Source organism: Aplidium turbinatum, chromosome 6 (assembly GCF_918807975.1).
Source record: "Aplidium turbinatum chromosome 6, kaAplTurb1.1, whole genome shotgun sequence".
In the NCBI taxonomy this organism is placed as follows: domain Eukaryota; kingdom Metazoa; phylum Chordata; class Ascidiacea; order Aplousobranchia; family Polyclinidae; genus Aplidium; species Aplidium turbinatum.
This window is the reverse complement of record NC_137477.1, coordinates 20,117,990-20,132,738: the sequence shown is the minus strand read 5'-3', so window position 1 is coordinate 20,132,738 and position 14,749 is coordinate 20,117,990. Positions and strand designations below refer to the sequence as shown.

Sequence of the window (14,749 nt, the reverse complement as noted above, 5' to 3'; positions counted from 1 at the left end):
CATTATAAACTATACTACACAATTCAATAGTAAAAAACAACATCTCGTGATGCATAGGTGTTAGGTGGGTCATCAAAATCTTGTTTTTTTGGCCCGTATAAGTGTTTTTTTTTCAATTTTCAAATGCTTCTACCACACAAACCAATCAAAATATTTCTCTAAAACCTACGGATTGAGTGCTTGAACATACAAACTTAACCAAAAAGATTATGATAATGTTCTGACACTACTTCCACAGTTTCTTAGTCAATAGATGATAGATAAGCTGATTTGAGCAATGCATTTTACATAATGCAGAATTATAGTGCAAACAATTTAATTTTTGAACACGACTTTATCATTTTCATACGATTTTATCTCTACACCATAGCTCATTGATTGCAGGTGGGTACTTTTTCATGGGTGAGTTCAGTTCAGTTTATTGTTTTGCTGGCGATAAACAAACAAAAAGTACATACAAGTTGAGTGTCTATCAGCACAACAGGATGGCAACGAAAGACCTGTAATGTCATCTGAGGTGAAGAGGTAAAAACATCATTTTGAACATAAATTAATGGTCAACAGTGTCAGAATTTCAATGCTTATGATCACTAAGCATAGTACCTACTTATTTTCACTGTTTTCATGATAAATCATTGTTGAATTTTCTGTGACCTACTGTACGGACTTGAGATTATTTTCTAAAAATGACCAAAATGTTGCATTTTAAAGACATAAAATTTATAGTGAAGGGGTTTGATCAACAAAGATTTTATTTCATGAAATGAAAGAATAACTGTATGTGTTTGTCCAGTATAAATTTCAGCATGACTATAAAATGCCCACACGGTCATTTGGGGCTCTAAACATAAGAGCAAAAATGGGCCATTTCTGCCTGATAGGGTTTCCAGACCCCCATAAGGTCTCTGTTAATGGCACCACAACTCCCAAATTCAAGTTGGCAGAAGAAAAGTTTCGTAACATTACAAACAATTAGGTTTTAGAGAAATATTTTGATTGGTTTGGGTAGTAGAAGCATTTGAAAATTGAAAAAAAAACACTTATACGGGCCAAAAAAACAAGATTTTGATGACCCACCTAACACCTATGCATCACGAGATGTTGTTTTTTACTATTAAATTGTGTAATATAGTTTATAATGAACTAGCACAGCAATTTTTAGTCTTATACCACAATAACAATAAAAGTTGTGAGGCTCTGAAAATGGCAGAAATTGCTATTCGCTACCCCTACCCCCAAGTCAAAAACGAGGGTAGCGTCCGAAATTCAAATGGCCGCCATAGGAAAACCGTGTAAGATATTGATCTGAAACTTAGGATTCTTTTGTTTGGTAGCCTCAGGCATAGTATGACAACTTTTTAGCAAAATCTAAGAGGTATCATATTATATTTTCTGTTTAGGTATGGAATGACCCACTTTTTTGGAGCAAAACCATGAAATATCTCAAAAATTAGAGCCAATTTGTAAAAACCGATGTCATTTTCGGATTCAGCAGCATCAAAATACCCCAAAACCGTTAAAACTTTTTTGGCACCAAAATGTGTGTTGACCAGTGTAATGTATTTGTTTAGGCTACTTCATTAGCCGTTTGGCAACACTTTGTCTTCTTTGCAGGTGGCCTGTTGCTTGAAGGCTGGCATGAGTGGGAGGAGTGGTCTGACTGTTCTAAGTCTTGCAAAGGTTTGAAGTTCCGTCGAAGGTACCAGAAGTGCCAGGCGCCTGGAAACTGTTCTGTTCCACTTGCTGATAACGAAACTGTATCCGAAGAATGTAACACGGTCAGTTCAAACTTATTGAATAATTTTCGAAAATTAATTCTTGCTTTAGTACCTGAGAAAAGGGGAAAAACGTGTCTTCTGATATGTATCGATCCCACAGACCCACAACCGATCTCGAAGAAACGACTCGACTATAAAATTCGATACGAAATTAAACGTTGCCTGAAAATCATGTCATGTTGTAGATGTAATGATAAGATGACTGTTTTCTAAATATTTCATGATTTTTCGGACTTTAATGCTGGTTAAAATTTAATACGCGAAGAATAATACCGAGATAGTGCTACTGTCAAGACTCCGAAGATAATTCAAAATGAATTTATCCTGTCCATCTCAGAAGCGTTGAAGTTGATCCCATGTATTTATTTACGTAGAAATGTTTAACAACCGACTACGGAAGTTTGAAGCCGAGAAACCATCCGTCGATCGGATCAGCACCAGCTCAAGCGCCCGCGATGTGGTCGCGATGGTCGCCCTGGGGACTTTGTACAAAGTTTTGTGACTCTGGAGTCAGATGGAGGTATATCTGATTTCATCAAAGCCTACCTTTTTATTACATGCTGAGAGAGTTGTTTTGTTCGCACAACCTCCTGAAGGTCAAGGTGGTCTCCTGGTTTTAACAAGTTTCAAACGAATTTTATTAATTCAAAATGTGTCTAGAAGTTTCAGAGAAAACGCGTAAATTATGCAAAATTTCATGTGAGGGCTGCCACATTTTCTCATTTATTTCTTCATTCATGTATACGGGGTACAACCGCGACCATATTCCACACTCCACCGTACATGGGAAGTTACGTTGAGAAGCTTTGAAAGACTATCCAATATCCATCCTTAGATTTTAGGGTGTATATAGAGAAACTCCCTTTACTTTCACATACTTAGGAACATCAGCAGCTGCGGAGAAATTTTCGAGTCACGGTCAAATTGGCTGAGGTGACTTTTTTTCTATTTTGAATCAGAAAATGACTAGATGCTGTAACAATGTTACATCGTCTTTTGAGAATATGCTACTTTTCGTGACTTGCTCTCTTTTGTGCTTTAGAAAGCGAAGATGTATTTTCGGAAGAGTTGGCCAGAAGGGATGTGAAGACAGCACTATAAACGTTGCTGCTTGCAATAGACTTCCATGTAAGTAGGCGAGTTGAGCTTAAGTAGACAATGTTGATTCAATTCCGCTGAAGTAAATAATGCGCTACTTTTTCTAGAGGTAATACTACTATACATTGACCTCACACCACATCTTTGCTTTGTTCATTGCTTAGCCGGTTTACCGGTTATTAAATATAGATAATATAGGTTAGATAATTTGGAAATGGACGATCAGGTTTGGTTGTGTTTCTTTAGAGGCTTTATGATAATTAGATACGTAAACAGATAGTTGAGTCTCGTGAACCTTGTACAAAGCCCATCACCCTATTATAAGGATCTATTGCAAGCAGTGCCATCACAATGGTTTGTCGTCAGCACCGTGCAGTCTCGTCGGTTTCAGAACAATCTGGTTTCTACGCGTGCGCACGTAACCGGGTTATCTCACCCACAAACAAACGCGATTGTCTGCTGTTGCAAAACCATTGAAAAGTTGGCTTTTATCGTTTTTTTGCCCTCAATGTTGAATTAACATATAAACGTCAATTTTTTTTACCTGGTGTGTGCGACTACGAGAGCGGATCACGCCATCAACGATCGACTTACTCCGTCTGCCCAATCAAAGTCATACGTCATCTAAGGCTTGTTTTTGTTTCGTACACCCATTTTGTTTTGCTATGTGTATTCTACCAGGCAGTTCAGCATTTTTCCGCTTGACAGAATGGAGCAATTGGACGGTCTGCTCCAAGAACTGCCATGGCAAAACGTGGCGTGTGAGAAAATATGAATGTGTATCTCTTAAAAAATGTCCCAGTCTGCCCTCGAATTCTATTCAAAACATCACACAAAGTTGTAACACAGTAAGTCAGTTGCTTAAATTAAACATCTAGTGCAACAAGTTCAATGATTTAATTTCGCTTATAAAAGCATATGTCAACGAGCGGTTGTGTGCTTCGCAGGCTTGCTCGACACACTTGAAGAACAGGCAGAGAGCTGCCAAGTCGAGCAATCCCCTCGGACTGCCCCCTCAGTGGTCTGGTTGGTCGCTGTGGACGGACTGCACGAAATCCTGTGACGGTGGAGTCAGATGGAGGTGGTGGTTCAATGTAGTTTTTTTGTGAACATAGAACAGAAGACTAACGTTTTGTTATTGTAGTAACACGACGTCTAGAAATGGATTATTGGTTGTCTGTGGTTTATCCGCTTGGCTTAATTGATTGACACGAGAGTTTTCTTCAGATGAAGGCCTCCGACAAAGCTCAAGCTAATCTTTGCTAATGCACAGATTTGTAAAGTGAGCAATTGGCCCAAGCATACGCTTGCAACAAGCGTTTGTTGCCTGCGAGCTACTTCATGCAATAGACTCAATTTGGCAGACTCTACAAATACCGTGCAGTCTTGCTGTCTTGTCTGGATGTTAACTAATTGAGCCATGACCATACTAGTAGAGATGACCGGCTATGTCACATTTTGAAGCCTTAAAATACCGGGCCGACTGTTTCGTAGCAGTTCGGCAGACAAAACAAATTACTTTTGCCTTAAGAGTATGTAGACATGAATCGCAGGTTTGTGGACGTTGACTCAATGTAAAGAAAGTTTGTAAATTGAGAGCTAAAACATTGCGCAGCTGGACATTTTGCTTGATGGGAGTGAACCATGAAGTAAACTCATACGCATTACGCAGTTAGTCGCAGCATAGGCAAGTCTAGCAGCTAGAGTGAAAAGGAAAACACTATAGTCGCACAATATGTGCACTTGTGCAGTTAGTTTTCATGTGATATTCTCAAGCAACATAACACAGAAAAGTAATGCACGGTACCGAAATTATGCAGCTGATTACTGAGCAAATCAAGCTTCTGATATGCAATGGCTACAGACCTAGTTGTATCTTCACTTCAGCATACTTTTTAATTGCTACTGTAGTCTACTTTAACTTTGTAGTCAGTTGACGAAAGGAAAGCAGGTTAACTTCATGTTTGCAAAACTAAACCAGATGAACCAATCGTTTTCTGTCAGCAAAATGTTGTATCTCTTTGACCAATGTATGAATCGTAATGCAAGTCTTGGCATGTAGAATAGCCTATACAATTATACATGACCACGAATCGGTCATGATCTGAAGTTCACATGTTCAAGTAGATGATGGACTTGTTGTTTCATTGCATTTTATAGGAATTAAGTGACAAAATGCCTAACAAATGCGTTGCGTTTGGTTGCAAATCAGGCTACTTTACTTCTGCTACCAATAAGTTTGCTTTTCCTTTGAATATACAGTAGTGCGAATGTTGCTGCCGCAATGGATAAAATTTGTTAACCGATCTAACTGGGAGCCTACAAAAAAGTCTGTTTTGTGTATGAAACCTTTTGAAGAGAAATTTATAAGTTATGGTAAAAGAAATAACCTCAACAGGCATTTAAATCCAGTTCCGACAGTTCACTCAATTCAAGCATTAAAACGCCATCACTCCATCAGCTATAGCATCTTTTCACAAATTGGGACTAGGTGGGCAAATTTTCAAAAAAGGGCACTTTTAGCGCGAGAGTTATGTTAAAAAGGGCACTTTTCGCGCGTAAATGATGTGAAAAAGGACATTTACTTCCTGAGCGTAAAACATGTAAGCTTAAAAATGTAGATTTCTGAGGCAAATTGTGGGTGTAAAGGCATATTATAACTAGACTAAACTTTTGAGACCTATAATTGATTCCTATATTCATCCCCGCCCACAATATTTTGTAAATATTAATGTAATAAAATTTAATCTAGCAACATTTAGTTGCAGAGGTCTCTAGTACTAAAGTAAAAAGCAACAACTATGGCAGGCTAATAGCCTATATGAAACACAACTGCTAAGATATTATAATGAGTTGAATCTTTGCAGAATTAGATGATACTAAAGAGCTTGTATTTTATTTTAATGAAAATCAGGTACAAACCTCGGTAATTCAGACATTTAGAATCTCACACAAAATTTGAGGTAGGCCTACTCGATCACAACACAAATTGATAATAATTAATCTGCTTGAATGGAACATGAAGGATATTATAAGTAAGGTCAAAGGTAAGCTCATAAGTTCTAAATGTGTGCTAAAGCTTTTTCATTTAGTTCAATGGTTCCCAACCTGAGGGTAAATTACCCCCGGGGGGTAATTTGCCCTATTTTTGGGGGGTAACGAGACCCGATTTGGAAACAATGAAGCAAGTGAAGGTTATAATAATAATGTTAGTTTTTATATAGCGCTGTATCCATCGCAGAATGCGTTGCTCCTCAACGCTTTACAAAGCAGACAGTGTCAATGCAGCCGTATAGAGGCGCAACTGAGTACATTATTACCCGAATCCACTCCATTACTCAGTGCCAAGCAGAAATTAGATTCAGTACATTTTTAAAAAGTCTTTGGTATGACCCGACAAGGTATCGAACCCATGCCTACCGATTCAGAGGCGGGCGCACTAACCACTAAGCCACCGAGCCGATTTGAGAACTTTATAAAAGCAAAGGAAAGGTTGGTTGTGAACTTTATAAAAGCAAAGGAATTGAACAGCCGTCTTTTCAAGGAACTGTGCAAGAAGATGGGAGAAAGATGTGAAGCATTATTGTACCACACACAAGTACGATGGCTGTCTCGTGGCAAGCTGATAACCCGCCTGGTCGAACTTCGTGAGGCTGTCCATGTTTTTCTGATAGAAAAGAAGTCCGATTTGGCTGAATACTTTCCTAACCAACAGTGGATTTCCCAGCTGTGCTACCTGGCTGATATCTTTGGTGAATTGAATAAAGACAATCTTTTAATTCAAGGCAAGATTGTAACTGTGATCGACATCAAAGTAGCCGTAGCTGCATTTATCGCGAAGGTTAAATTGTGGAACAACCTAGTTGAAAGAGGCACAGTAGTGCAGTTTCAGACGCTTGACATGTAGGCTACTTCGAAGGCAATGGACTTGAGTTGACAGCGTTGAAGGAGGACATAGCTGACCACTTAGGCCAGCAAGCCAAGAAGATAGACATTGGCCAACTACTTTCCGAATTTGGACACGGCTAGTCTCCAATGTTGCGCTTAGCCCTTCACATGTGATGACAGCCAGGTGGATGATGACGACTTTCCGGCCAAAGAAGAATTTATCACTCTCCGAATAAACGAAACGTTGAAACTTGATTTCAAGGGGAAAGAGTTGGATAGGAACCCTTCTGGTTTGGCAGACTCCAGGACGCACCAACATTAGCGACACTGCATTAAATATCCTGACATCTTTTTTAACAACGTATCGCTGTGAACAAAGGTTTTCAACTGTCTTGGGAATGAAGACAAAGAAGCGCAATCGCCTGGATGTCGAAAGCGACACAAGAATCGCCCTCAGTACCACAAAGCCCAAGATCACAAAGCTGGCGGCTGAAGTCCAGGTCCAACCTTCGCATTAAATGTTTACCACGCATTGTCATCTTGTATTCAGCATTGTGTATTGCATTTTGATTGTCATAATTAGCCCTTTGAAATACGGTACATAGCAACAAACACTTTGTTTTTGAAAATTGATCTTGGGGGTAATTGGCTCGCTTCAGGGCGGAGATTAGGGTAGCAGCCAAAAAAAGGTTGAGAACCACTAAATTTAGCTGTTCATTCTTTAACTTGGATCTAATTTAAACAAAAATTAAGTCTTAAAAATTGCCCACCTAGTTTCAAACTAGGGGGGCAAAGAAAGGTCTAGGGGGGCAAGCAAAGGGACTAGGTAGGCAAGTGCCCACCTAGTTTATATGTGAAAAGATGCTATGCCATCAGCCTTATGAACTGGTAGACTTCTCGCAGAAAAACAGAATATCTTATTTTCAGTGACATAACTGAGGCACACTGCCCAGATGGTTTCCAGTACTGTCGGGAATAAAACTTTTTGATTTTTTACAACATTATTTCTGACAAGTTGTCTGGCTTTCCCAAGGTTGCTGAAGCTGTTAAAGTAGATCGAAATTTGCATGTGCAAAAAGATTTGTTGAAAAGGGATATTCGATTTTGGAAAGAGGATCTAGCTGCAAGTGATCCATGCATTTCAAGCTTTTAAAAGTTTCAGGAAGATGTGGATGAAGTTGCCAATGAAATGTTTAACGCACCATTATCTTCTAATAGTGCAGAAGTTGGCTTTACAATAGCCGGTTATGTTGCAAAAAAACTTGTTAAACGCTCTAAATTTGCAATGTGCAAAAGTTTACTTACAGCTGATTCTGCAGCTAAAGCTCCTTTGTATTTTCAGCTTTTGTCAAGGGGGGCTTCAATATGCCTTCTCAGCCACTTTCTGATTTTGTTTATAGTGCTTTTGCTGCTTTAGATGTTGTTGAAGAAAAGGTACGCAAATGTGGATTGCCTTGTCGAAAAGCTATGCAGTAGCCTATGTTTTTAAAAAATTTCTTTTCTCTGGTGTAAAGTTTACATGTGACACACATGTGGTCTGTGGCAACCACTTTGCATCGAAAATTGTTGTTAATATTTATTATAATAATTATTACCAAACGATTATAAATGAGTCAAAAAGAAAGGATAACATTGTAGCATTTAAGCAAAGGCAAAAGTAGTTTAAGATTCTATTGTAGTTGTGGGATGTCTTTTTTCCGTCACCATGATCACTATCGTCTTTGTAGTTCCCCCCACTTCATTGAATAAAACATATATCATTATTTTCGCATGTCATTACACTATTTCTGTTGTAAAAAAATAGTCTGTGCTGTTTGTTATTGTTTAGTTTGAGATGTTTGTTCACTTACAAATTATTAATTTGCACCATTCATTATGTAGTTTGGTAATATATGTCTAAATGTAAGGTCAGGCACCTGTTAAATGCATTAAAAACGCCTAACAAGTCTGAAAAATATCTGTTTTGTTGTACCCCATGCCAGTAAGAGCAGTTTCTTTGTTAGTCAAAATTTTAAGTATTTTTCCATCGGCCCGTTGTAAAAAGGCCTTCATAATGTGACATAGCCGGCCATATTCTACTAGGTGGCCATGATTGAGCCATTGAACAGACATGTTTAATTTTTTAGAAAGCGTGGATGCAAGTTCGGCAAGATAGGCAGCAAAGGATGCGAGGATAGCATCTACGACATCAAGACCTGCAACTCAATGTCTTGTGAGTGTTCGATAGCATTCATCAATGACTTATTTGGCACAATCCGCCCTTCTCACTCTACGTAAAAACGACAAAATTTTAAAATTTTGCTTGCTTGGTTTTTAGAAAACGGCCCCGCAACTGCGATGATGTTTTGGAATGACTGAACCGAAACAGCACCTTGTTTTTATTACATTTATGAAGACATAGTAAAATTTATTGGCCTTATTGTATGTATCAAGTTGACTGTATGAACTAAGAGAAGGCATACTAAACCAGTAGCCAAATTAGGAAAAAAATGGAGAACCATGCTTTCTTTCCTAATAATTACTTTAAAAAGAAATAAATAATGCAAAAACAGAGGTTCTATGACTCTACAGAAGGCTGCGTTGTAGTTTGTAACTCTGACAATTTACCTTGTTTTATCCCAAATTAAATTATTTTCGAGGGCATATGGCTAAATGCTCCTTTTTTCCAGATGACGTTAGAAGAGAAAATGCTTCTGGAGAAAAACATTTTATTCGTAATTTCGTTATTGTCCGTTTACTCCCTCCAGTGCAATTTTATCAATATTTTTGACGTGACGCTGGCAGAGTGAGCCTCCCACACTCAGCAGTCAAGGAAATATGTTTTCTAATTTTTTTTGCTCCAGACAGGATGACAAAATATGGCGAGAACGGCGAAGCTCAGTCCAATTATTTTTTCTGCAGTTTTTTGTGTCATTAGAATTCTGTTGTAGCTCACAAAATAGATGTTGAAACTTGTATGGCGTAAAGAAACTATAAAGTAGCGGTTCTTAACCTAGTGGGGTAATTTGGGGTTTTCCAGGGATAGTGAACAGAATAGGGCAAAATTAGTTGTTACCCATTTTTAATCAAAATGTACACGATACGATAGGATGGCGATACGTCTGTTTTTTCCGGAGTTAGCCAACTTGCTGGAAGCTGTTCCGGACGCCCAGTGTTCCTTTTAAGAAGAAATCTCAGTACAGCAGCACACATCGCTGTGACACAAGCGATTGAAGAGTATTTCCCAGGTTTAGCAAAACGAGGAAGTGATGCTTGGACCATGCGAATATTTAACGCGGCCAAAAACGCAATTCTTGATACCCTCGTTCAGATAGTTGGGGTTCCTGAGGCTGAGAGAGAACAATCGTGTGAGGACCGACTTTTAAGATGCTGAAAGCGTGGTCTCCTAGGCAACCTAAAGAGGGGATTACTTTCAACTGGAGGAAGAAGCCTTACAGTGCTTGTTCAGGTCGCATCATCGTATCGCTGTGAAGCAAAGTTTTCAATCATGCTAACCATGAAGACCAAATTTCAAAACAGGCTTCTCATTGTTGGGGGTTGGAGGTGTTTCCTCACTATTTATATCCCACGGTTCAACCGTTTGATGGCAGCGAAGCAGTTTCAGGTTTTTCATTAATCGTGTTTCTTGAGGTTTGACATAAACGTCATTGCGTTCTCTGGAGGCTGCTCTGTTCGTATTTTGGCTGATCGTTTATTGATGACTCAATGAATTTTATTGTTGCTCTATTCTTCTCGGACGTGAGTGGGGTAGTAGAGATGCCCAGGATACTCAAGTGGGGTAGCAAGATAGAAAAGGTTAAAAGCCGCTGCTTTAGGGTGTAAGCAATATGGTGCTCTAATGTTAGGCAAACTGACTACCGGTGGCAACTGTTAGATAGCAAAAGCGTTTAGTCAAGTACACAGAAACGCAAGGCCTAGTCACTTTTGCCAGTTTAAACTTGTGTCAGAAGATGTTTGTAGAAGTGAAACGATAGCAAAGCAACAATATGTTACACTGCTGTGCACTGTGCAGGCAAATCAGATCCATCCAAGTGGGATCAAACGACGATATTCTGCGACCAGAAATTGCAAGTTGTTGACGTTAATGGAGACGATCTATCGGACCTGATCTGCGTCCACAAGCAGAACATGTCGTCAATGACACCTGGCTTCCCTCAAGCTAACAAGATGTAGGTCAATGCAATTACTGCGTTTAGTTATATTCAGCAAAAGATAGCTTTGAGTTGTTACGAGACCTTTAAAATGGTTGGTAGTGTTTTTTCATCAAGTGTCTGGTCAGTACTGTAGAGTGTAGAGAGCTTTCTTGAAAGCAGTACTTATTGAGAATTTACGTCCATCGTGGACAGGTAGCAAGAGCAAGTTTTTTTCTGTTGCAAACTATGTTTAATTGTTCATGCACAAGGTGTTTCATAGTGTTTGAAAAAAAAACCGGTTAATTCCGTTAAACGCCCATAAATCGACCGTTTTAAACCTTTTCTTTTTGTCAATGATTTCGAATAAATTTGGAACAAAATTCACAGTTTAATCACAGCATTTAAATCGAAAGTTGAGATATATGGACTTCAAATTATTGTGTCTCACAACCAATGCTTTCAAACTAGTATTTTAGGTTCACTAATGTGGGTCTGCTTCCAATGCGACGTCATTGTTCCACTTGCTACCAGGAGTGTGCAAGTGGTTACTTCTGCAATCCCTGCTTACGTCATTTGTTTTTGTTTGTTGTACCCAGGCTTACACCCGATAGTTGAAGATTTAGATTAAGTGAACGGGAAGGCAAGGAAGCCAATCTTCTTGTCCACCTGCCAAAGACACAGCCACATGTTTACACCTCTTTCGTCACTTTCATACTGAAGTCGCCATTGCAACCGATTTTGCAAGAGCAACTCAATGTTTACTACCATTTTAATAAAATACTGGTAAAAACCCTCCATAACATAAAATATCACCATGGTAATAACAATACTATGCTAATAGCAATAATTTATAACAACTATTCAATCGGAAGCAACTTTTTCAGCTAGCAAAATCCCTTTTTTGGAACGGATTTCGCTAGCTGGACTATCATTATTTTGCTAACATACATCCTTGCTCATGCACTATGACTGTTTCAGGACCGTGGCTATCAACAATGGCGATACGACGTTCAAAGTGAAACAAGTTGAATTCAAAGCAGAGTTGTTCAACGTGGAATGCGGCAATCCATTCACTGAAACCGATACCAATTACACTGAAAACGCGTCGTGAGTTTACAAAAAAAAAGTTTCTTCATTCAGTTTCCTTATTTTTTAAAGTTTTTGTAAACATTTGTTCGAGATTAATATGAAGTTGATTGCTATGTTTTTGTAAGAAGATTTCGACCATTGCGTTTCATGTACGAAGCTGTCCTGAATTCATTTATTAAGGGTATTTCTTATTTTCACCATTTCCGACTTTCAATCAATCTGATGTGGGGTTTTCAATACTCAACACCAAAATTATTTTTCGTTATGACGTCATAGTGGTATGGGGCACTGCCCTTAAAGTTCCGAATACCGGAGTTTTGGTGTATATTATTTTATAAATATATTGGTAATAATAAACAGTTGTTTTTTCTTGCATGACGCTACCACATGTTACTTCCCTTTTTGTCTTGTACAAGCAGTTTCGTCGTAACTCAGTTCTCTATTGTTTGAAAGTCATTTCTTTAGCACTGGCAGAAACAGCATTGAGTGAAATCGTTGCATGTTGTTGAGCATCACTAGATGTTGCATACAATCAATGTCAAACAAGAAGCAGGTTGCTTTCTGGCCGCAATTCTCTGTATATTCATTTGCGCAGGGCACTTTGACGGCACTTTTCTCCCAACGACAGCTGAAGAAACGAGAAGATAATTTACAGGCAAAAACTACTCCTGGTTTAAACTTTACCTTGGTGATCGGGCTTGGGTCTACCGTTCAAAGCCTTGTGAGGATGCCGAACTTTCTGGACTGAGGAAGAGGTTTTTACAGTCTCAGGACAAATATTTCCTAAATCCACAATACGAAAAGACCAACAAAAAATAGGAACTTTTGGTCATTTTCCTGAAATTGCTAAAGCTTTTTGTTTTATGATATTTCAAAAAACTTTTATTAAACTTCAAGCGATTAAAACAAACTTGCATCTGCTCCAGAAACATGGACGTCATATTCCGACGTCACCGTTGGATGGCCGGGAGTTCTTTTGGTGGTGAGAGGTCGGAACTAAACAGTCGAGGATTCCATTCTTGGTACAGACGTAAATCTGCATACAGGCATTCTAATAAAGGCATGTGCGGAGAAGACTTCAAAACCAGCCTCATCGAAAGACAAATGGTGTCTTTCTTAGATGGTGGAGTGCATGTGTTTTGTTATGATGCTAACGGCATGTTGAAAAAAGTTTTCATGAATTTAACTTTAGACGACGGCATATAGGATAAACCTCTTAATGAAAGTTTATGGCATTTTTTGTATTCCTATGTTTCCAGTTCATTCAACAACTACGAGTGTATAATGGTTCTTAGAATCGGCTAACTCATTCAAGCAGTTTATGTTTAATTATTTGTTGGTATACTTCAGCTTCCAATCAACGCATTTTATCATAGCCATGCTATACCTAACATGATTTATTGTTGACTTGTATCATTGAACTTATTGTCAAATTGTCATTTTTAATACTTCGTTTGTTTTCATATGACACTAATGTCAAGCCGTCACAGATATGATTTCTCCGCTTGACAATAAAGGCAGTTCCAGTGAACCAAGTACATAACCACTCGATAGCGTGGTTACTGGTTAAACAGCTTTATGAATATCGGTTAACCATCGTCTTTTTTTCTATCCTGTTCCTGGATATATTTAACCGGTTAATCGGATAACAAAAAGTAACAGGACTATTGTGCTTTTACGTTTTTTCAAAAAGTTAAGATATGCAATAGTTTGTTTTCAGATTCGGGCGGCTGAGATAAGATATGGCCTACTAGAAAGACCGCAATTAACTTGCATCGATAGACGAAGCTTGTGATCGATATCTCTCCCAACTATGTCATTGACCTCAATGTTTTAACCTCAGTATTTTTTCTGGTTAGTGCCTGTTCAAATACAACCCTCCAAATGTCGTAATGATAATGGTGGTTATGACATCCCAAGTGTGATGTTTAAATCTTTCACGGTATTTAGATTGGTGACGTACACTTAGGCTATCTCCGTCATGTCTAGCGTTAAATGGAAGAGGAATAGAATCAAGTTTAACGTTTAAGCTAGGGTTTGTGTGTGTTTGTTGTATACTATGATATATCAAACCAGTTCATTAGGCTACTAGCCAACGAAATCACGTTACGCGAATGTGGTAGACACGTTGGTTTGAGAGTGTTTGACTTTGAGTAACATTTCTTTTTAAAAAGTCATTCTCTAAGGTTTCAATTGCAAAAATGTTTTTTAAAAAATCATCTCAACACGCAATTAGTTTGCTTTGATGAGGTATCATATCATTTTTCTTAAGAATATTTCATTTACTACGACGCTTTTATTGCAGGAACTACTGAGTAAAAATGACTATTGTTTGACATTTCAATATTGTTCAAGTGTAGAATAAAACAAAATATTAGGTCCGATCCCTGATTGTGCAATGATGGATTAACTTTTATTTTATAGCCTACAGTGAGTGTAGACATCAAATAGATTTTTCAAAGTTGTCTTTTCCTTCAAGATTGGATACAGTGTATACGAAGGAGCAGTAAGCGCAAGATGCTCGTCCAGATGCTCAATTGCAGCCGCACCAAGTACGTAATAAAATGAAAGTTAAACTAAACAGTTTAGAATCGGCTGAATCGAACTACAGTAGGCCTTTGTAAAATTTCTGTATGAGTTACACCACACACAAAGACAAGGTTATATTTCAACTATTGCCTTGTTGCTTACTGGTGAAAAACATAAAATTTGGTGCCATGTGGGGCGGGATTAAAGAAAGCTTAAGCAGGCCTCATATTAGCT

General features: G+C 38.4%; 1 protein-coding gene across 1 annotated transcript in view; it reads left to right on the top strand.

The window, feature by feature from the left end:
• The window catches only part of LOC145772491 (SCO-spondin-like), a 40,183-nt gene extending 25,820 nt beyond the window's left edge, over positions 1-14,363 (top strand). Inside the window, exons 23-31 of the mRNA XM_082584366.1 lie at positions 1,615-1,778; positions 2,153-2,298; positions 2,821-2,906; positions 3,558-3,724; positions 3,824-3,957; positions 8,891-8,976; positions 10,777-10,933; positions 11,876-12,004; positions 12,913-14,363. Coding sequence (XP_082440492.1) covers positions 1,615-1,778; positions 2,153-2,298; positions 2,821-2,906; positions 3,558-3,724; positions 3,824-3,957; positions 8,891-8,976; positions 10,777-10,933; positions 11,876-12,004; positions 12,913-13,192 — 1,349 coding nt within the window. The 3' untranslated portion in view covers positions 13,193-14,363. The remainder of the gene's footprint in view (positions 1-1,614; positions 1,779-2,152; positions 2,299-2,820; positions 2,907-3,557; positions 3,725-3,823; positions 3,958-8,890; positions 8,977-10,776; positions 10,934-11,875; positions 12,005-12,912) is intronic.
• The last annotated feature ends 386 nt before the right edge of the window (positions 14,364-14,749 follow it).